At 34.4% G+C, this 22,301-nt stretch overlaps 1 protein-coding gene across 2 annotated transcripts in view; it reads right to left on the bottom strand.

The window, feature by feature from the left end:
- syn1 (synapsin I) overlaps positions 1-14,860 on the bottom strand; it is a 28,771-nt gene extending 13,911 nt beyond the window's left edge. Inside the window, exons 1-9 of one of the 2 annotated variants that reach the window (NM_001126437.2) lie at positions 14,650-14,860; positions 14,039-14,561; positions 12,641-12,698; positions 11,876-11,967; positions 11,340-11,496; positions 5,623-5,712; positions 3,295-3,357; positions 2,996-3,138; positions 2,804-2,878 (exon numbers count right to left, since the gene is read on the bottom strand). In NM_001126437.2, coding sequence (NP_001119909.1) covers positions 2,804-2,878; positions 2,996-3,138; positions 3,295-3,357; positions 5,623-5,712; positions 11,340-11,496; positions 11,876-11,967; positions 12,641-12,698; positions 14,039-14,349 — 989 coding nt within the window. In that variant the 5' untranslated portion in view covers positions 14,350-14,561; positions 14,650-14,860. The remainder of the gene's footprint in view (positions 1-2,803; positions 2,879-2,995; positions 3,139-3,294; positions 3,358-5,622; positions 5,713-11,339; positions 11,497-11,875; positions 11,968-12,640; positions 12,699-14,038; positions 14,562-14,649) is intronic. The other variant, XM_087263759.1, reaches the window with a different exon arrangement.
- Positions 14,861-22,301: the final 7,441 nt, after the last annotated feature.

Below are 22,301 nucleotides of genomic sequence, written 5' to 3'. Positions count from 1 at the left end.
TTACGTTATTTTAATAGTTACTCATGAACTGAGGTGGGCTGGTCTAAGGCTTGAAACTCCAGGGCTGAAAAGGAGTCCCACTCCGGCCCTGGACGCACTTTACGTGTTCACTTATTCCTGTGTATTTGATGACTAACCTAGTTATGGGCTATTCCTATACTGTCACGATAACCAGTGATCTAAGATCATAGATCGCTGGAAAACATTCACTTTTACTCTGACTACAATTCTGTCACGATATGGACTAAAATCCTGTCATGCACCACACAGACCCACCTGTTCCAGTTCTGCTTTGATTTCACACACTTTCACTTTGAAAGCTAAAGTGTCAGTGCCAATTTTCTTACTTATTCTAGTATTTCTAGAGTTTAAACATAGTAGAATTTAACATTATTACAAGGTTAAACTCTCCAGTCAAGTTTAAACCCTCCAATATTTAAGCTTTAACAAAGACAAATTGTTTTTAATTTACACAGTGAAGAAGACTGTTCAGTGTTATTTTGCATTTGATAATTAAATATGCACATAAAAACTGTCAGACTTGCCACAAAGAATGTATGTTTTCTAAAGTTGCACTCCCCACATAAAATCTTTTTAAATAAAAATTCTTTCCACACAGAACTTTTCAAGTAATCTAAGTTTTAATATCGTAATATACAATGCATCCAGAAAGTATTCATGGTGCTTCACTTTTTCCAAAATATTTTTTGTTACAGCCTTATTCCAAAATAGATTAAATTAATTTATTTCTTGAAAATTCTACACACAATACCCCATAATGACAATGTGAAAAAAGATATTTTGAAATTGTTGCAAATGTATTAAAAATAAAAAACCTGAAAACTCACATGTACATAAGTATTCACAGCCTTTGCTCAATACTTTGTTGATGCACCTTTGGCAGCAATTACAGCCTCAAGTCCTTTTGAATATGATGCCTCAAGCGTGGCACACCCGTCTTTGGGAATTTTTGCCCATTTCTCTTTGCGGCACCTCTCAAGCTCTATCAGGTTGGATGGGAAGCGATGGTGTACAGTCATTTTCAGATCTCACCAGAGATTTTCAAAAGGATTTAGGTTTGGGCTCTGGCTGGGCCAATCGAGGACATTCAACGAGTTGTTGTCAAACCAGTCTATTGATATTTTGATGTTGTGCCTTGGGTCATTTCCCTGCTGGAATATGAACCGTCGCCCTAGTCTGAGGTCAAGAGCACTCTAAATCAGGTGTTCATTCTTTGTACATTGCTGCAATTATCTTTCCCTCTATCCTGACTAGTCTTCCAGTTCCAGTTAGGGATAGTATTAGCCTGGTGATGAACGCTGCCTGGTTTTCTCCAAACGTAACGCCTGACATTCACTCCAAAGAGTTCAATTTTAGCCTCATCAGACCAGAAAGTTTAATTTCCTATGAGTACTTCAGATGCCTTTTGGCAAATTCCAGGTTCGGATTGGCCTCCGTCTGGCCACTTTACCATATAGGCCTGATTGGTGGATTGCTGCACAGATGGTTGTCCTTCTGTAAGGTACTCCTCTCTCCACAGAGGAATGCTGGAGCTCAGACAGCGTGACCATCAGGTTATTGATCACCTCCCTGACTAAGGCCCTTCTCCTCGATCACTCAGCTTAGATGGCCTGCCAGCTCTAGGAAGAGTCCTGGTTCCAAACATCTTACACTTACAGATGAAGGAGGCCATTGTGCTTATTGGAACTTTCAGAGCAGCAGAAATTTTTCTGTAACTTTCCCAACCTCGTGCCTCAAGTCAATCCTGTCATGGAGGTCTATAGCCAATTCCTTTGTCTTCATGCTTGGTTTGTGCTTTGGCATGCACTGTCAACCCTGGGACCTTATATAGACAAGTGTATGCCTTTTCAAATCATGTCCAATCAACTGAATTAATTAACTTTAGTTAATTGCATTGTAGTTTCATACAATTACATTGCAAAACCAATTGAATTGCCTAAAAAGACAGAAATCTGCATCCTTATTAAACTTATTTATAATAGTAAATAGCTGATTTGGGACACATTATTTGGAATGGGAAATGTATGAAGTCACACTCGAGACCCCAACTGGTTCAATACAGGAAATGCAAATGCAGATTTTAGTACTGGGTGAATAATGGGCTATATTTTCAAAAGTGTTTTTCAGACGCCATTAAACTTCCAGGGAAAGGTTGATGTGGCTATTTTTAATGTCATAACAGCCTCCATAATGTCATTTAATTAAAATATAGTCAGCTAAATAGAAATGAGCATTTATTTAGTTGTTCAAGATGAAAGGCTTTTTAAATGCAATCGTCGTTAGGTCTAGCAAGCAATCGTAGAAAATCCATTGAAAAACTTTAGTAAAATTTATTTCCATGTTTTTAGGACATGGCGTGGAACAATAAAACTTAAAACAGAGTTTCTTTTCAGGCAGTGAGGATTATTGTTCATTAAAAGAACAGATCTTACATGCAGTGAGTTTACAAAGGCATGACAGTTCGCCATGCATATAGAACATTGCATATAGCCCGTTAATGAGGTAATAATTAACTATATTATTAGCGTGCATGTCATTTTTTTAACTTCATTTTTTATTTTGAATGATAATGTGATGCTGCTATAGAATTAACCTGCAGTTAGCTGTCATGAGAGGAAGCATGTCAAAAAAAAAGAGAAATGATCATATAGTATGTGTTACTAATGTTAAATTACACTAAATATGTTTTTTTAGACAACCAAATGTCTAAAAGGCCTATCTAATGTTATATTACAGAAGTTTTGCATAATGGCAGAATAAGATTTTTATAAGATGTATGTACCTGTCAGACATGGCCACCTGCTCCAGCATGGCTGATCCTGTGTTGGTCTTCCAGTTGCCAGATATGGATGTCCTCCTGTCCAATAACACAACAGCAGGAATGACACAGTGTCTCACAATCCGTTCCAATTATAATGCAAGTGCAAAAGATGATGTTTGAAACCAGAATAATATAGTGGCTAAAATCTCTTACATGTAGGCCTTGTAATTTTCCCCAATTTTCTGGATTCGGATGTCATACTTGGCATCAATAAAAGGCTCAGATGTGGCATACGTCTTTGTCAAAGCCACAACACTAGCAATGTCTTGGAAATCATACTGATTGTCTACTTTGACCTGTACAGGAAAAAGACTGAACTAGTCATATGGTAATATAGATAGTTTGTGCTTTGATTTATGTGCAAATGTAATTAATGAAATCAATAATGTAACTGGTCATATATATCTAAACAGCAGTTAATATAAACATTAAAGAAATTATTTCATTCATACCTTTCCCATGCCAGAATGAGCATGACCCATCTTCACTACCACAGGAAAGCCAGGTGTAGTAATCTAATGACAAGAGAGCAATTTATTTTAAAAGTATTTAGAGACACACAGTGTTTCCCACAGGTTTGAAATATACTTGCGGTGGTAAAGCCGGATTGAAACACTTATTACCCACAGCACCTATTACCTCTCTCTCGCTCTCTCTCAAGTTGCTATATTGGCATGACATTATTGCAGAAGCATTTTTGATATGTTTAAAGGTTCAGGACACCCCGGAGAACTTTTTTTTTTTTATATTAACAGATTTGTGCGTGTTGAGCATCAGTTAAGACAATGTTAGCACCTGTCAGCTTTAATTGTGGGGAAAACTGGATAATTTTGAGCTTTTGTCAGCTAATTTCAGCTTCCGGGTTTAAAATGAGGGGCGGGATCAAAATCGGCGACGTAGCGCAGTACTGCAAGTGCAATGATGACGCGTCGGTTTCTCATTATTATTCATAGCGGAGTTTTCTTATCCTATGAGAACAGCCGGCTGCTTAATTATTTATGAGACCTGCCAGACCTGCCAGTGTCAAGCCCGAGCTGAGAGACACAGAAACCACAGCACAGTATTTAGCCGTTCATGAAGGCTCATATGCGTTTGTTTCCATGATCCACGGGGTTTGTTGCATGTTTTCCCCCACGATCTTATCAGGGCCGATCATACAGCAAAGCTGTGTGTGTGCTGCTAGCATTTTTGTCGGGAAAGCAGCACGAGAATTAGAGAATGGCGGACGCTGTCTTTTATCAGGAGTTCGTTCACATTCAGACACATCGCCGTGCTGCTGTGTTTGCCTAAATCCTCCAGATTACCAGCAGGGTTAATGGTTAAAATAGACAGGTCAGGAGACCTGCTGCACTGAGTCTGCTGGATACGGGGATTGAGGGAGAAGTCCTCATTTATAGTGTTTACATGAACACACTTATCTTTATAATGATATAAATTGTGGTTGTCTGTATATGAAATTACGAATAACACATATAGCAGGGCATTAAATCACTGTTCATTTCTTTGCATTTTAACTTTGTAAACTATAAACTCATGCGTCTCCTCTTTGTGTCTCATTTTGTGAGCTAACTGACAACAACAGTTATTCACTCCCCTTCTCCCCTGCTGGCCACGCCCACTCCTGCCCGATGCTCGCGGAGCTCCACGCCCATTAATCATGCATCTTTTGAAAAAATTCTGAAGTAGACTTTAACCGAAAGTGGGGGGGTGTCATGGCCCTTTAAAGTATGTAATATAATGACATCATAAAAAAAATAAAATACACAGCAAATGAGAAATAAATAACAAAAAAACAAGGATTAAAAATATACAATGCTAAAAATTATAATAATTACTAGAATAAAAAGTTTAGATTTAATGAAGGCAAATTAGTTGGTTAACCATTTCTAATGGTGTACAAATGTTTTGCAGCCAGTTTATTTTGTTCTTTTCAAGTGTATAGTAAAGTTTATTTGAGTCGTTTGGTAAATGTTTAATCATTTAAACATTTAATTATTAAGCATTTAATAAAATGTATTAAATGATTAAACATTTTAATATTCTATAAATAAGGTTAAAATTATAATCATAATGTGTAAAAAATATTTATACTACAATTTTAAATATATTTATTTTAAATATATATAAAAAATTCATTTGGATTTGATATCAAATCCAAATGAATTATTTATACCAAATATGACAGCTACAACAAGTTGTCAGTCTTTAAACTGTTTATCATCAGGAGAACATGTTGTATTTGCAGCCTCAATGGTGCTTGATAGGCATCAATTCTGCTGCAGTAAGAGAAATGCGAGAGCTAAATTCATCCGCTCAGGCACAAAATGAGCCTCCAGAATTGTGTCTGAGTCTGCTGCACTTTATCTTAAAAAAAAGGCCAGTGAGAGAGGAAAACATTCTGCCGGAGACTGTGTCTGGGATCATTTATGTGTGAAGATGCCTGCAGTGGAGAAATAGGAGGAGGTGGTGGCACTGCAGTAAGGCTTCCTCTCCTAATAAAACCTGAACTGTGTCTATAAGGACTATGATGCACCAAGCAATTATACCAGTCTGGGGGTTATAAAATTTCCGGTCTAGACAGGACTGTGCTAAGTTGAGTGGAGCAGCACTTCACTGGGGCACTGTATATGCATGAACCTTTTAGATTTTACTGTGTACGAAGTCCAGGCACCGCTGTCCCTTCCACGGATGAAGGCTTTGTATTGGGTCCAGAGGGACCGTCTAGTGTCCTATAGCTCAGGGTTTACTAGCGAGGAGAGGGACAGATGGTTAACACTCACCATCTCCTTGTGGTTGGGGTAGTAAACCTGGTCGATCAGTGGGAACTCCTCTGGACCCAACTGCTTGTACAATCTGGACAACTGAGAGAACTGAAAGAACAAACAATCACATCGAGACATATATTATAGAGCAATAAGGAATAATATAGGTGCAACTATAACTGGAGATGCATCAGAGAATGTTGTCAACCTGTTGAATTCATGTTTAAGAAATAATTCCAGGCTTGTGATGGTATCAAATTTTCCTAAAAGCTTTTATACAGTATTATTCCATTATTGATCTAAGCTGCAGAAAAAGTTGCTTTAACAAGTATAAGTGTGTGTATGTGTTGCTTTATAGCAGGGGTGCCCAAACTTGTTTGAGGGGTGGTGGGCCTAAATATTTCGAACTGTATTACATTAAAGTTGCCATGATAACTTCCTAATTTAATATTTGAGACATACAGAAAAAAATGCTTGAATTGTATTAATAATATTATAATGTACTTAGAATAAAATTATAAATATCTCATTTATATCACAATGTGCCCTAAAAGAGTTTTAGTGCCACACACATATATCTTTTTTTATTGCAATTTTAAAACAAACAAAAAACAAGGGTAATATTAAACTAAATATTAACATCAAATTGACATCATAATAAATACAATGTATAAAAAAAGAAAAAAATTTATAATCTTTCAAAGAAAAGGTCTAAGGCTTTAAGATAATTAACAGGTCTTTTTGCTTTGTATTTCTTGTTTCTTTTAACATACATAGGTACAAATAGGTAATGACCTATTTCTATTTTAAAGTGAGTAAAATTAGTTTTGTTTTTTTTACTGTCCATTTACATTTATGAATAAGAAAATCCATATATAATGAACAAATTAACAATATACCAAATTTTGAAGTCAACTGTATTCTCATAAAAAATAAAAAATAAAATTATTCCAATGCAATATTCGTACTCTTCTTAACAAAAAAGAAAAGATCACACCAAAATATTTGCCTCACATATATTTCTGTCAACAACTAAAAAAAAATTTAATTCACATTTAATTGAAAATTTTCATTTCAGTTTGGTTTTTTTGTAGTTCAGCAATTAAACAAACAAACAAACAAACAAACAAACAAACAAACAAATGGTTATGTTAATTTAGAAATGATGATCTCAGTTTGCAGGATTTGCCCCAACTTTCCCCATCATTTTCCATCTCTTCTCTGATTGGTTGGCGAGCCCTAGTATGGGCATCCCTGCTTTATTGTATATAAATGTTCAGAGTAAACAAAAGTTTAAAAAACGTTATTCAAAAGGATTATAATTTTAAAAAGTACAATAGGTAACATTTTTACTAAGATCAATAAACTTTAGTTAATGCATTAAAATCAACAGTATGAAATAACCATATTTTTTACAGTTACAAGTTTAATAGTAAAAAATACATACAACTTATTGTTATCAATTGCATTTATTAAAACAATTATTATATGTTTTATTAGGAATCAACAGATAACCACTGAATATTCTTAAAAGGCATTCTAATTTTTTAAAAAATAATTATTCACGGTATATTAAAGTGCGATAATAATATTAAGCATGTTCACTATCACAATATATTATATTACTGAACATTAGAACATCTAAATAATGCAGCAATAAACCTGCTAAAATTACATAGTACATGTGTTATTTCATTCATTCACTTTCTTTCCGGCTTAGTCCCTTTGTTGATCAGGAGTCGCCACAGCGAAATGAACCGTCACGTGTTTTTTATCCCTGCTTTTTTTAAAACAGTCAAAACTTAAAAATTTTTATGATAAAAATAATAATTAAATATATATATATATATATATATATATATATATATATATATATATATATATATATAATTACAAAGGAATTTTTTTACATATTTTTTTCTCTTTTTCTTTTCATTAAACAATGGTGTTTGTTTTGCTTAAATGTGACATATGAACTGAACTTCTCCTCGAGTGTGATATGTTTTGTATACTAATGAAGCATTTTTGCAGAGGTAGATGAAGCTTGTCTAAAATGAACTTGAGCTCTGCAACGAAACTTCCTGTCAGCAAAGAATTTGCAGTGAGAAGTCTTGTGCAAAGAATTAGTAGAAAAAAAGGAGGTATATATGGGTGCGGCCAATAGAGGACTGGGGAATGATTGACAAGTGACGAATTCCACTAAAGCTGCCTATATAAGTTAAAGTTGATGAAAACTGTGCATACAGCTGAAAGTAACTCTTGCATTGCATTGAGGATAACAGAATTCTGTGAATAAAATTAATCATTTGTAGCCAATAAATTGATAATATGTTAAACCTTGAAGAAAACCCTCTCATGACCTTTTGTTATTGAACAAGTATGAAATTGATTAAATATTCCAACAACCTGAAAATGCAAATAAATACAGGTTTCAAGATTTTAAAAAAGAAACCATTGTAATTTTGTAAATTGCAAAATGTTTAGCCAAAACATTAATGGTAGACTGTATGTGCAGAGGCAAGTATTGTTACTTTACAAAGTAGCATCGTCAATTACTAATGTAGCATGCATACAGCGTTTTATATGTGCAGCACCGATAATGCATTTATTTTCAATTATCAAAGGATTCAATCACACTAAGATGCTTACATGAGCAAACCTCTTCGCTCTCATTTACATGTAAATTTTATTATTCTAAATTAGTATCCTATATTTGCTAAGAAGTGTGGACATTTTACCGCCATTATCCACATAACCATGATTACTAACCATAGCTTTTCTTACATCAAATGCAAAGCAAATATTTATGGATTTGTATTGCCATTTTTTTATTTAAAGTGGAGCAAAGACTTCTTAAAAAGGTATTAAAAATGGAATTGCAAAACAACACTTACTCTTTGGTCTTAATGGTAATAATGTGGTTAATCTTTAATTGCATGCATGTTTACTGTGATTAAAATCTGTGTATGACACAGAGTTTAATGCAATTATGATTACTACAATTATGAGCCTAATTACATTGTGCATTGGGTTAACAAGAGGCAAAGTTTAATTGGAAAATTTCCAAAACTTCTTATTACATCCTATTACAATTATGTAATATTATGTTGGTGCATTTTAATGTAATGTGGATGAAGAATATATGAAGTATGATTGGCTGTCAATTCTAAAATTGCTAATTAGATAAGAAAAAAGATTTCCTTGTATGTCGTTGTCTTTACAGTTGTGATGTGGACTTGCAGAACATAGAACTTTATCGTTATATTTTTCATTCTTTATTTGAAAGGCCAATATGCTCCTCTAAAATGCTTTCAATGAGAATTTCTGTTGTTAAAAATTTTAATTCAGACAGACTTGCAAATCAATTGTGAACCTTTTTGGCTCAAATCATTAGAAAGAATTGACTAAAGAAAGCGATCCATTTAAGTCAAAGACTTGATTTATGCATTCCTCTCTAAACAAGAGCAACAATAAACTATAGTCAACATTTACATGCAATCAAATAATTCAGTAGTAATTGGATTGATAGCTCAATTGGACTGAAAGGGCTTAATGTTAACACATTTATGGATCAGACTTAGCTCGATCTAAATTAAATTTCAATTATAAGGGGTGATTTTTTTTCTCATCCAATGTTGAGAAAATGTAAACACTTGACTGAATTGAAACTGAACTGGTGAAACTACGAATGACATTTAAAATGTTTTGTTGAAAGTTGAAGGCATTTTTTATGCTGATAAGCACAGGCAATGCAGCCCAAAGCGTTATATTGCCATCATCTCCCAAAATTATGGCCGCATGATAAATCAAAATGGAATTACATTTACGATTAAGCAAACGCTGTGATTGTCAAGCATAGTTCTGTAATCTGTGGTAAATCTCCATTATGCAAAATTACAATTCCCCTATTATATGAAGAAGAAACCCAAGAAATTCCTACAGTGATTATTGAACGAACAGAAAAATTTACTGCCTCATTGATTCAGTATTATTGAAATAGTCAAGGAGAACATTTCCTAGAATGATTTATTTCAAATGCTTGCCTGAAGATTGAAAAGAGCTTGGAGTAAAAACGTGTTTTTAAATGTTGTATTTTTACATGTTTTCAGATGAGCAGCAACACAGAGTTCTATTTTATGGAGAAGCAACGCAAACATCTGTCTTTATCACAGATTGATTATCTTTAATTTCATTATTGTCTGCTTAAATCTTCAGTTTTAAAGAGATAGTTCACACAAAAAATTTTATTTACTCGTTTCTTTTATCTGTTAAAAACACCATATTTTAAAGAAAGCTGAAAAACCTGTAATCATTGGCTTTGTTTTTATCCGAAATTGTGAAATAAATTTATGTGATAAACTGGAATATCGCATAAAAAAACGTGCAAATAAAGCAGCGTTTCCATCCAACGAGTCAACGAGAACAAAATCATCACTTCCTGATTAACTGGTGCCAAATATCAAAAGTAAAAACTAAATTTGCTGAGGTAATAGAAGCTGCGTGAATCTTTTCTTTATTCAATATTTGACTTGCACCTCAAAAGACGATGCCGACATGCAATGATTGCGTGGTGGCGTTTGAAAGCGTGAGACACAGAAGCTCTTGACAGTTCTGGAGGTCATTAATAATATAACAACACTAATACTGAAATGGTTACAGCATTTTAGAATGGCCAAAACAACATTTCATATGTTTTACAATGTGCTCAGCCTGCTGGTTTGTCCATTTACACACATTTTCAGCATCACATGAACAATTATAACGAAATAACATGACCTTGTTTAATTAATATTTTGGAATTTGTTCAGTAAAAGTGTTTTAATCGTAGTTTATGCGCATCTTTTCTTATCGAATAAAAAGTGTACCCTAATCAGTTATGCGCATAAGTTTTTTATGTGCATTTTCAAAGATGATGAGCATCTAGGTGTTCCCATCCATTAGTTTCATTCGCATCTCCAAAATGCACTTAAAAAATAGCTGGATGGAAACGTAGCTAGTGACTTCGATCAGAAAAACTATATATGTGTACAAATTACTGTATAGGGGCGACGCGATGACGCAGTAGGTAGCACGTTCACCTCACAGCAAGAAGATCGCTGGTTCGAGCCTCGGCTGGGTCATTTGGCGTTTCTGTGTGGAGTTTGCAAGTTCTCGCTGTGTTCGCATGGGTTTCCTCCTGCTACTGTAGTTCCCCCCCAAGTCCAAATACATACAGGTGGTACAGGTGAATTAGGTAAGCTAAATTGGCTGTAGTGAGGGTGTGTAAATGAGCGTCTATAAATGTTTCCCAGTGGTGGTTTGCAGCTGGAAGAGCATCGTAAAACATAGCTGGATAAGTTGGTGGTTCATTCTGCTGTGGCGACCCCGGATTAATAAAGGGACTAAGCCGAAAAGAAAATGAATGAATTAAATTACTGTATAGTAAATGCTGCTTCATCTGAAACCAAACAGTGGAGATTTACTACTGATTACAGAACCAGCTTTGCTTACAAATTAAAATGACAATTGCCTTCGAATGTCGTCTGCTTTTTAAAACAAAGAAGGACACAGGGGGATTTGTTAGTATGAATTCTGAAACAAATAAATCTGAAAAAATCTGATCCAATTTAAATCTCGTGAATCATATAAAGGCCTTTGCCCCATTCTATCTCTTCCCTTTTTATTTATTATATCATTCTATTGGATAGCAGAACATTCTCAGTTGTACAGTATTTGCTGATGTGTGTAATGCTCACCACCCATGGTTTGTCACAGAAGTTGTAGACTGAGTGAAGAGAGTTGACACTTGGCAGACCAGCATACTGAAGTCCAATCACAATGTTCCTGTGGTCGCCGTTCTTGGCCATACTGAACGCATGCTGTCGCACCAGCACAAAATCTGGCTTGATACACCTAAATGACCAGAGAATTCATCAAATACAATGATCAGTCAATTACATTTATCTATCTATCCATCTATCCATCTATCTATCTATCTATCTATCTATCTATCTATCTATCTATCTATCTATCTATCTATCTATCTATCTATCTATCTATCTGTTTGTCTGTCTGTCTGTCAATTTGTCTATACATACAGTAATATATACATTACATATTTTTGCTTTGATTAAATCATGGTTGCTGCTTGAAATTTTATACAGTAATATTGTCAAAAAAATCTTTAATTATCCTCACTTTAACATTTGCGTAATTAGCTGCTGAATTCATTAATCATCTGTGAAATGGGAAAAACGTTCTGGGAGAGTTGCAAAACAGATGTTAAACCTACTTTGTGATTTTGTTGCCACTGCGGATGGCCTCAATATCCACACTATAGCTTCCCGTTGCATGAGCCACCAGATTCACCTCAGAAAAATCAGCCTTAAAAATCAATAGAAATCACCAGATGGAATGAATGGATCAATGCATTTCGTCAGTAAAGTGATGTCATTAAAGTATATACGCTAAAACAGCACCTGAGGCCTGCTGGTTGCCATTGTGGCTGTGAATAAACTACTATAGGGATTTTAGCTGACATTTCATTAAAAAAAATCAAAACATGAAATGAAATTTTTAAAAAAGACATTTGTTTTTCTGTGTCTGGTATTTCATAATATCGCCAAAGTCTTCTAAATCCTAAGATTATGGTGTTCTTATTAGTATTACATGTAAAACTCTAACCAAACAAGCAGTTGTTCGATAGCAAAATATTTCTTCTGGTAGAAAGTACTTTGGGCTTCTTGTTAAGCTGTCGTTAAATCTGCTTTGTGCAAGACTAATTGTATTATAGGATATTTTTCATTGACAAAGCAAATTCATTTTCTTTATCCTCATCTAGAATAGATTACATCTTGCATTTCATTAAACTAGGGGCATGTTACAAACATGAAAATAATTGGCACTGAAGAAACAGAAAAAACCCTTGCAATTTCCTTTCAGACTTACAGCAGAATTATCTATCCAGTGCATGTTTTGCTGACATTTAATTCATTACACAAACATGCTGTTAAGATGCCATCCATGCTGGTTAAGAAGAATAAAGAAAAACTCCCACCTGTTCTACTTTGATGTCACAATCACCATGAACCTTTTTGCCTTTGAACACCTTTGCCCTGAAAGAAGAAAGACCCATAAGAAAGAACATCATTTTGCACTCTTGTGAGTCATGGTTAACAAAAACACTTAAACTGCATCCAAACTAGATTATGCAACACTGAAATGGTGTGAAAATTGTGTATTTCGAATTTTCATCAAATAGGAATTCTTTGTGCAGGGGAGGCTTTTCAGTGTCTGCAAACTGGAACTATGTGACTTTAATGTATTTTACTTAATAATGTATGTGCAACTATTGTCAAATGTTCTTTTGTAAGTATGTTACAGAGATACAAGTGCAGAGATACAAATTCATGTCAAAACAGTGGTCATATTTAAAATAATGCGTTGGTTCATTTTTTCGACAGACAGACAGACAGACAGACAGACAGACAGACAGACAGACAGACAGACAGACAGACAGACAGACAGACAGACAGACAGACAGACAGACAGACAGACAGACAGACAGACAGACAGACAGACAGACAGACAGACAGATAGATAGATAGATAGATAGATAGATAGATAGATAGATAGATAGATAGATAGATAGATAGATAGATAGATAGATCTGGATGGATATAAATGTTTCCACCATATGCATTTGAAATGTTCTTTCCAGTTAAGTTAATAGTCCAGTAAATGTGTCACTAGCCCTCATGGGAAAAGTGAGAGCAACATCACACACTTTAATATGGTAAAGATTCTTGAGGCAGAGTGTGGGGTTCCTCAGATCCCCGTACCAGGGAAAACCTCTGGAGACCACAGAGGTTGTTGCATCCATGAAAAAAGGACAGTTCTCTGAGGAACCCATAAACTGACAACCCATTAACCCTTCTATACAGGACATTCTGATAGTCATAATACATATTGAAATGCATATAGTTCTTTGGGTATATAATATAGGACATTTGATCCTAGTTGTATTCACCTTTCAGAATTCCAAAACAGCTTCAATTACATCATTATTTCAAACCACTACTTATTTTCCAACCAGCGCAAGTCTACTCTTGAACCCAACAAAGCATTCCTTTTTAATCTGGACTATACGGCTAATGGAAATTTGCCGTAGGGTCTGCACCTCCATTAACCGGCCCAGACTGAATAGTGAAATGCGCACAAACACACGCGCGGGCACACCCACAACTACACGGGCGCGCGTGCCAGAAAAAAGGCCCACAGACTAATGAGTCACGACATTAATGTAGTGACTCCTTTTGGCCTGTATTAACACAAGCTGCACCTCAGGTGTGAGGCAGAAACATGAAAGAAACACCACTAATGCTCCAATTATCTGTTCGTGAACCGGCTTTACGCTCACTGAAAAAGCGCATATTTCTTTATTCATGCGACTTACCAGTCGGTCTGCTGGTCGTCAATGACCAGGAGGATTTTAGCATTGCCCGAGCCGATGCCTCTCTCGGTGGCCTCGTTGAAGGTGGCGGCGGCCGCGGCGGTGGTCTGTTTGACGGCGTTCGAAATGGAGGAGAAGAAGCCGGCGCCGGTGGACTGGCTGGGGGCGGGTTGACGCCTCTCCTGAGAGCCGGGCGAGAGCACCGGGGCTGGGCTCTGCTGCGGCGGATCGGGCCGCTGGAGATCGCCCATGTAGCCATTGGGCAAGTTGGACATGAAATTACTGTCCGATAGTCGACGTCGCAGGTAATTCATTGTGAAGATTAAAAGGGATGCGACGGTGAATTATCCCTCTAGAGGTTTTGCACCACGAATAAAATATCCAAGAAGAATGGGAAACCAATAAACTGTCCAATACCTAGGATGCAGCCGTGTGTTTCAGTTCAAAAAATGAGACGCGAAAAAGAGTCGATATACGCAATTCTCCAGGGTGCACCTCAAAGCAAAGATCGTGCTTCACACTTGCACTGCAACACATAAAAGAAACCAAATTAACGCTTTAATCACGGTCACGATAAATATGCATGGAGAAATAATTATGCTTGATTCACTTACATCACCGGAAAGCTCGTTCAACAATTGGTATCAGGCTCTCCTTCCATTTATGTTGATGTTTAGATGTTATTCCACGGGCGTGGAGACAAACACGACCCTAATGAAGAGGCACTTGTTAAAAGTGTGCTGCTCGCTCGGTGACGGTACAACTGTCATAAATGAAAGTCGGTGAGGCAAAATCTCCGGCCAGGTTCTCCGTGATCCGGTTGGGGGTTCGGAGGATGCAGGGATTGCATCACTAGTGCCATCCAATCCTGGTAATCCGCCCAGTGTTTTCCCTCGTCATTTCTCCTGACCCATCAACTGTTTCTCCTGGTGCGCACGTTCTTTACGCACGGGACAGCTCCGGGATGGTGTTTAGTGATGAATGGGGAGGAAAGACTGCTTTAGCGTGAGCTCGTGTTGGTTTTAAAGAAGCGAGGGGCTTCGACTGAGCATCATTGACAGTGGGTGGTGCTGTCAGTGATTAAAGAGCTTCTGCAGGTGAAGATGCTGAACTGTCACCATGGTGCCCTTCAGCAACACACATAAAATCCCGCAGGACTGTCCTTGTACATTATAAAGTGTTATGACATCATGTGATACATGTTTATTTTTTTTTATCTTTCATGTATTTTACAAAAAAAACTATACAAACAAAAATAACAAACAAAAATAATTTAGGTAAAGTTTTGCAGTAGACCTCTCACGATTATGCATTTTGAATTGATGATTGTTCTATAAAATATAATGCAAATGTCGATTTCTTTCTATTGTGTTTGTGTCATTTATTTTATATAGTTTTAATAGATTACAACATAATACAATTTTAACAATTATTATTTATATTAAAATTGCATTTATATACTACATTTTATCAATACAGGCCTGTATTGAAGCAGTGTCAGAAAAGATTTTTTATTGACCCCAGTGTCACCTTATTATTTAACAACATTTGGATATTCATTACAAAAATCATAAATAAATATATAGTTTTAAAATGTGTACTATAGGCATGGGACTATAACCTGTTTCAATGTTTACGGTTAGGAAAAGTCACATTCACAGTTCTCCAGCAGCAAAGACTCAACAACATCAAAAGCTATTGGTCAGCCCATGATTCAGCAATCATTTGAAAAAACAAATAGTTTATGAACCAACATCCAAGCATGCTATAGACCTGAACAGTGCAGTGACGTTATATCCAAAGAAAATAAAAATATCCATAGATGCCCTTTTTTCTAGATGCCCTTGCAACTGATAAAGATAGCAGAAGTCAATGATTTATTTGAATTATTTAGCCTGACATGTTTACTGTTCCAAAATATTTGAAATGTTTCTTAAAATAAAGCACATTGTGTTTTTTTTCATTTAAAAGAACATATTTAGAGCAGTAAATACTCCGAAACCACAACATTTTTTGTCCAAGGTTAGCATACCATAAGAATCTTATACCGACCCATGCCTAGCTGTAATAATAATAACATTTAATGAATAAATTAATGAATTAATTAAGTTTTCCCTTTAGTGTTGATTTTTTTAAAAGCATTTTGATTCTCTGTGAAGTGAGGATGGGTTTTCAGTAGTTTGGACAGTTACTATGCAATGCTGCTTCCTATCTGTGATTTCAGCACCACGGACAGAGGATCTATATGTTCATGTTAATATAAGTCTAGGGCTAATGGTCACACCTTTTTTTCTAGTTTCTCTTTCTCTAAATTTTGTTGAGAGTAAATGTCTATAGGCACATACTCGAAAGTTGGAATAGAATGAAAACTCTGGTAAAAGTGCATATTATAGATTTTTTTTTTTTTGACATTTTGTTTTTGTAGAGCTTGTAATGTTTAATGAAAATGTCAGAATTTTAGCCTTCCGCAGAAATTTCAGACTTCTCTCTGGTGATGTACGTGTCATTGAGTTTGTATAAAGCATGCTGCTTTCTGACAATAGAGTGCATAAGTGCACACCCAGCAGCATTTTTCAGCAGAGTGGGGTCCAGAAGCATTTTTTCCTATAAAGATTTTATTAGAACATTACAAGCAGAGAACAAAATCAACAAAATAAAGAGAGGTTTATATTATGATGATTAAAAGCAAAGGAATGAAAATCAGACCAAAAAACCATACAAGACTGTACACTTAATGGCTTTATAATGAGAGAATTTTTTACAATTGCATGAAGCAATTTGAAGGACACAGCCAATTTAACAAGGATGCAGAAATATTAAACAATTATTTTAAAGTTGTTGGTTTGCTAATAATATATTTCAAATTAATTTACAATGTGCAGAAGTGTCATAAGATTGGAAACATCATTTACTTTAGTTCATGTGTTTGGGCGGAGCTGAAGATTTATTCTAAGGGTGCTTTGCTTGCTGTGACACTGATTGGTGGAAGTTTTTTTTTACACAGCAACATGGGTCATTTGTCTGAACATATTATGTTATTGTTTTTAAACAAGTTGAATGAATGCAAACAGATGGCTTAAAAATGCAGCAACAAAAATGAACAACTGATTAAGAGCCTCAGAGCTCACAACAAGTCTGTTGGTTTATCAGTTGGGTCTCACTATCTTAAGTGGCCTTAACTAATATGTACTTACAAAGGAATTAATAGTTTGTTACAATGTACTTATTGTGTAAATACATGTATTCACTGTGTACTTATGCTTGATTAAATACATGTAATTACATCTGTAATTAACTTTTGTAATTACATTTGTAAATACACTGTTGACCATCCCTTACACCTTAACCCTCCCTTAAACCTACCCATGCCACCTAACCTGTCCATAACCTAACCTCTATACCAACTCAAAAGCACCACAAGTGTTCTTAAACACATTATAAACACAGTAAGTACATTGTATTTATTTTTTGATGTAAGTACATAGTAGTTAAGGACACTTAATTTAAAGTGGGACCAAAAACAATACTATTAAATTTTCTACTATTCAATTATCAATTAAAAAATGTATAAAACAATAAATTGATTTATTAAGAACTGAATGTTTAGCAAAACCTGAGATAGTACACTGTAAAAGAAATCAGTACAATTTACAATTTAAAAAAATGACAGATGTGGTTGCCAGTATATTATCTAGTAAAAGTTATGGTACAAACTGTAAAAGATATTTCAAATTTTTACGGTAAATTATCATATTTCATTATTTTAAGTACTAACATCTGCACATCATACCTTTGTTACACAGACAAAAACAATCATACGCATGAAATATAAAGCATAAAACGCAAAGTGTCACGCAGGGAAAGAAAGTCAATTTACACTTATTCATCATATATATTAATTAAGAAATTTACTCTCAACCAGGTTACAGATTTTTACTGTGTTTTGCTGTTTTGTTTTTTTTACTGCAACTTACTTTGGACTACTTTGAACAAAGTGTTTAAAACCAACATCAACACCAGCTATATATCTAAAAACAATAATTTCTGTACAAAAAATTACACAAATTTCTGTACGTAAAAAAGTTTGGAAATACATGTTTATATATTTCCTATTTTATGCAAAAAAATTATATTAAATAATTATGTTTCAAGAAGACATAAATTCATTCATTTTCTTTTTGGCTTAGTCCCTTTATTAATCAGGGGTCGCCACAGCAAAATGAACCGGCAGCTGCAACCCATTACTGGGAAATACCCATACACTCTCATTCACACACATACACTACGGCTAATTTAGCTTATTCAATTCAACTATACCACATGTGCTTGGACTTGTGGGGGAAATCGGAGCACCCGGAGGAAACCCATGCCAACACAGGAAGAACATGCAAACTCCACACAGGAATGCCAACTGACCCAGCCGAGGCTCAAACCATCGATCATGCTAATTACTGAGCCACCATGTTGCCCTATATTTTATTATTATTAACAATATCTTTTGTAGCATCACCTTAAAGATAAAGAAATTCAATTATCAATTTTTTGAATGTATAAAAAAATAAGTTACTAAAAACTGATCATGTAACAAATGTGGAGAAAAAAATGGGTAAAAAAATGGCATCAGTGGTTGTCAGATAAAAAGTTAAATTGATGGTCCAAACTGTAAAAGATATTTCTACTCTAATTTCTACAACACATTAAATCTCATTTAATGGCAAATTACCGTACTTCAGCATTTGTAGTTTTAATACACCAGTGATTTGAAGTACTAACATCTACACATCATAGCTTTGTTACAAAGACAAAAACACAGACATAAGTGTGAATGAGAAAGTGATATAATGAACCAGTGTTCATTACAAACTACATTTCCCACACAGAGAAACAAACTAATGACTCAGTGTCATTTACACAACTACTAAATACCACCATGATAACACACATCAAATTTAAGTGAATAAAAATGATTTATCAACTTTAGCCCGTACATTAGAGTAAAAAAACTCAAATGTACATGACTTATGATGAAATAAAAACAAGAAATCTGGGAAATCGATTTACAGTACTTCACCAGATACAATCAAGCCCAAAATTATTCTTACCCAGGGGAATCATTCTGGATTTGACTGAATTAAGGAACCTTATTGTTAACCAGGATATAGGGATTTTTACTATAGCATTTCTACAGTTTTTTACTGTAACTTGGGACCACTTTTGAATTAAGTGTTTGAGTATAAGTGTTAATTTGTAATGTAATGTAATGTAATGTAATGTGTATTTATATAGCGCATTTATTGTGTATGGCCATACACCCAAAGCGCTTCACAATCATGAGGGGGGGTCTCTCCACACCATCACCAGTGTGCAGCATCCACTTGGATGATGCGACGGCAGCCACAGGACAACGGCGCCAGTGCGCTCACCACACACCAGCTATTGGTGGAGTGGAGAGACAGTGATAGAGCCAATACGGTGGCAGGGGATGATTGGGAAGCCATGATCGTATGGGCCGATAGAGGGACTTTGGCCAGGACACCGGGGTTACACCCCTACTCTTTCACGAGAAGTGCCATGGGATTTTTAATGACCACAGAGAGTTAGGACCTCGGTTTAACGTCTCATCCAAAAGACGGATGAGACGTTAATATTTAAATTTGTTAAATATTTGTGATTCTGTTACATAAAAACAGTTTTATGTTGCAAAGATACATAGTCAAAATCATACTTTTTTCTTTTCTGCAAAAAAAAAAAATGATAATAAATAGGGATGAATTTAAATCTATTTTGATAAATGTGGAAAATTTTAAAATTTCATTGTGACACACAACCCCCACTCCCACTTTTTTTTTATTTTCTTTGTTTTTTCCTTGTATGTGTGTTGGTTTGGTTTACATAATTTATATACTATTTTTATTGTATTTATTTATTTTGTATTGTTCTGCTTTTATCTTTATTTGATATTCATGTGCATTTGAAATTAGGAAAATTCAATAAAATGTTCAAATCATTAATCATAAACCGCAAATATTTTGTAGTTATATACAGTTTTAAGGGTGACCGTAAATATAGTTGTATAGTGTTAAAGGTGATTTTCTCAGTATTTCTGTTTATTTATTTTATTTCATTTTTTTTAATCCACAGATTCCAGATTTTCAAATAATTATATCTTGGCCACATATTGTCCAATCCTTATAAACCATACACCAATGGAAGCTTATTTAGCTTTCAGGTAATGTTTGAGTCTCAATTTCGGAAAATGGACACTTATGATTGATTTTGTGCAGGAACAAAAGTGACCTAAATGTTATACTGTCACACTGCCTGTGTGGCAAGTAGCCCTTAATTGTCTTTCCTGGAGGAACATCATGTTTAGAGGCTCCACCCGTTAAACACAAAACATTTACAGCCTTTGTGTTTCTAAGAGTTCGTACTCTATTTGAATATTCAACTATTTCGAATTCATAGCCTTTGTCGTGCTATAGCTTTTGATATGACCATGTTTGTTTGATAATGAATTACCTTGCACAGACGGCAGACCCTATCAATAAACAAAGCATTGTTCTTGTGCTTTCCTTGAGTGGTGAATCAGTTAACACCCACATTAGCAGAAAATGCTGCAGACACCTTCAGGCACACAATACAATCCAAGAGCTGCTTTACACTAGAGATTACAGGAGGACTGCAGTCTGTAATGGCTTTCCCCTCCTGTACCGTCAAGCTCAGTGTCTGCAACGAGGGAAAAAAATGTTTCTTTCTCAACACAATCTTTGCCTAATGAAAACTATAAAGAATTGTTAAAGGAAAACGCAAAGTCATACATTATTAAAAATGTTAAATTATTTATTTGCTGTTTGAGGATGCAATATATTTAGTTAAAATCTTAAAAGCATACTTTGTGTTACATTTTACCAAAGGGGCTAATTATCTAATAGGATGTTGTCTATTTTGATTTGCATTTTTTATTGTCAAATAATTTATTATCACATTTATTCATTTATTTGTTTAGCAGTCCGTTCTAGCTTGGCTTACTCTGACACTAAATAGCCATTTCAAGTGGCTGTATTGGATTTCAGTACATTTTTGGATAATAAGATAAAAAGTATAGAGGTCAGAACTTTAGCAGAGTTAAGAAATCAATATTTGATTAAATAACCCTGATTTTCAATGGCTCATAATGACAATAGAAATATTTTTAGACTTATGGATTAAAACAAATGTTAAAAGTTTACTCAAATCCATACCTAATAAATACAGGTACATCCAGAGAAATACTTTTAAAGTGGTCTCCTACTGTATTCCATATCTGCTTATAAAAGAATTATGTTGAAAACTGTAATATTTTGAAATGTTATTACAAAAAAAAAATATATATATATATATATATATATATATATATATATATATATATATATATATATATATATATAATGAAACCATAACATATGGTAACACCTTATTTTGTTGGTCCATATGAGTACGAGACTGTCTGCTTAATATCCGCTGATACTGCTCCTTCAACAGACATTTAACTGACTATAGGAAACTTTGCAAGTATAGTACATGTCAACTTACACGAACCCTAACCCTAACCCCTAACCCCAACCTAACAGTCTACTTAAAATCTAATGAGAATTAGTTGACATGTAGATGCAATGTAACTTAATTCAACAAACAGACCATCAAAATAAAGTGTGACCCGACATATTACAAGAACAAATTAAAACAAATATTTTCTATATTTCTATATGTAATTTACTTTAATACAAATATGTAGTGTTAATCAACTTATTATTTTTTGGATTTCAAAAGTTAAGAGGAATAGCATTAATTTGAAACAGAAACACAAATTGACCATTTTGATAAATGCAACACATCCATTTTGCTATTTTTAAATACAAAATAACATTTTGCTTTTTGTATATATATATATATATATATATATATATATATATATATATATATATATATATATATATATATATATATATATATATATATATATATATATTTTTTTTTTTAAGTATATTTGTAATGTATTTTGTATTTAATTTTCCTATATTAATACAATTTTGCTTTTTATTAATCATTTATTAAAATGATTTTGTTCAATTTAACACATCTTTGCTTAATTAATTAATTTGTTTGTTTGTTTGTTTAAACAGCTATTTTTATTTGCTATTCATTTTATTTATGCATTTATTCATTCATTCACTAAACAGATTTATATTTTTCTGCCCTCAAACCTGATTTAAAACAGTAATAGTTG

The sequence above is a fragment of the Danio rerio genome, chromosome 8 (assembly GCF_052040795.2).
Source record: "Danio rerio strain M-AB ecotype USA chromosome 8, GRCz13ab, whole genome shotgun sequence".
Lineage (NCBI taxonomy): Eukaryota > Metazoa > Chordata > Actinopteri > Cypriniformes > Danionidae > Danio > Danio rerio.
This window is presented reverse-complemented; position numbering and strand designations above follow the sequence as displayed.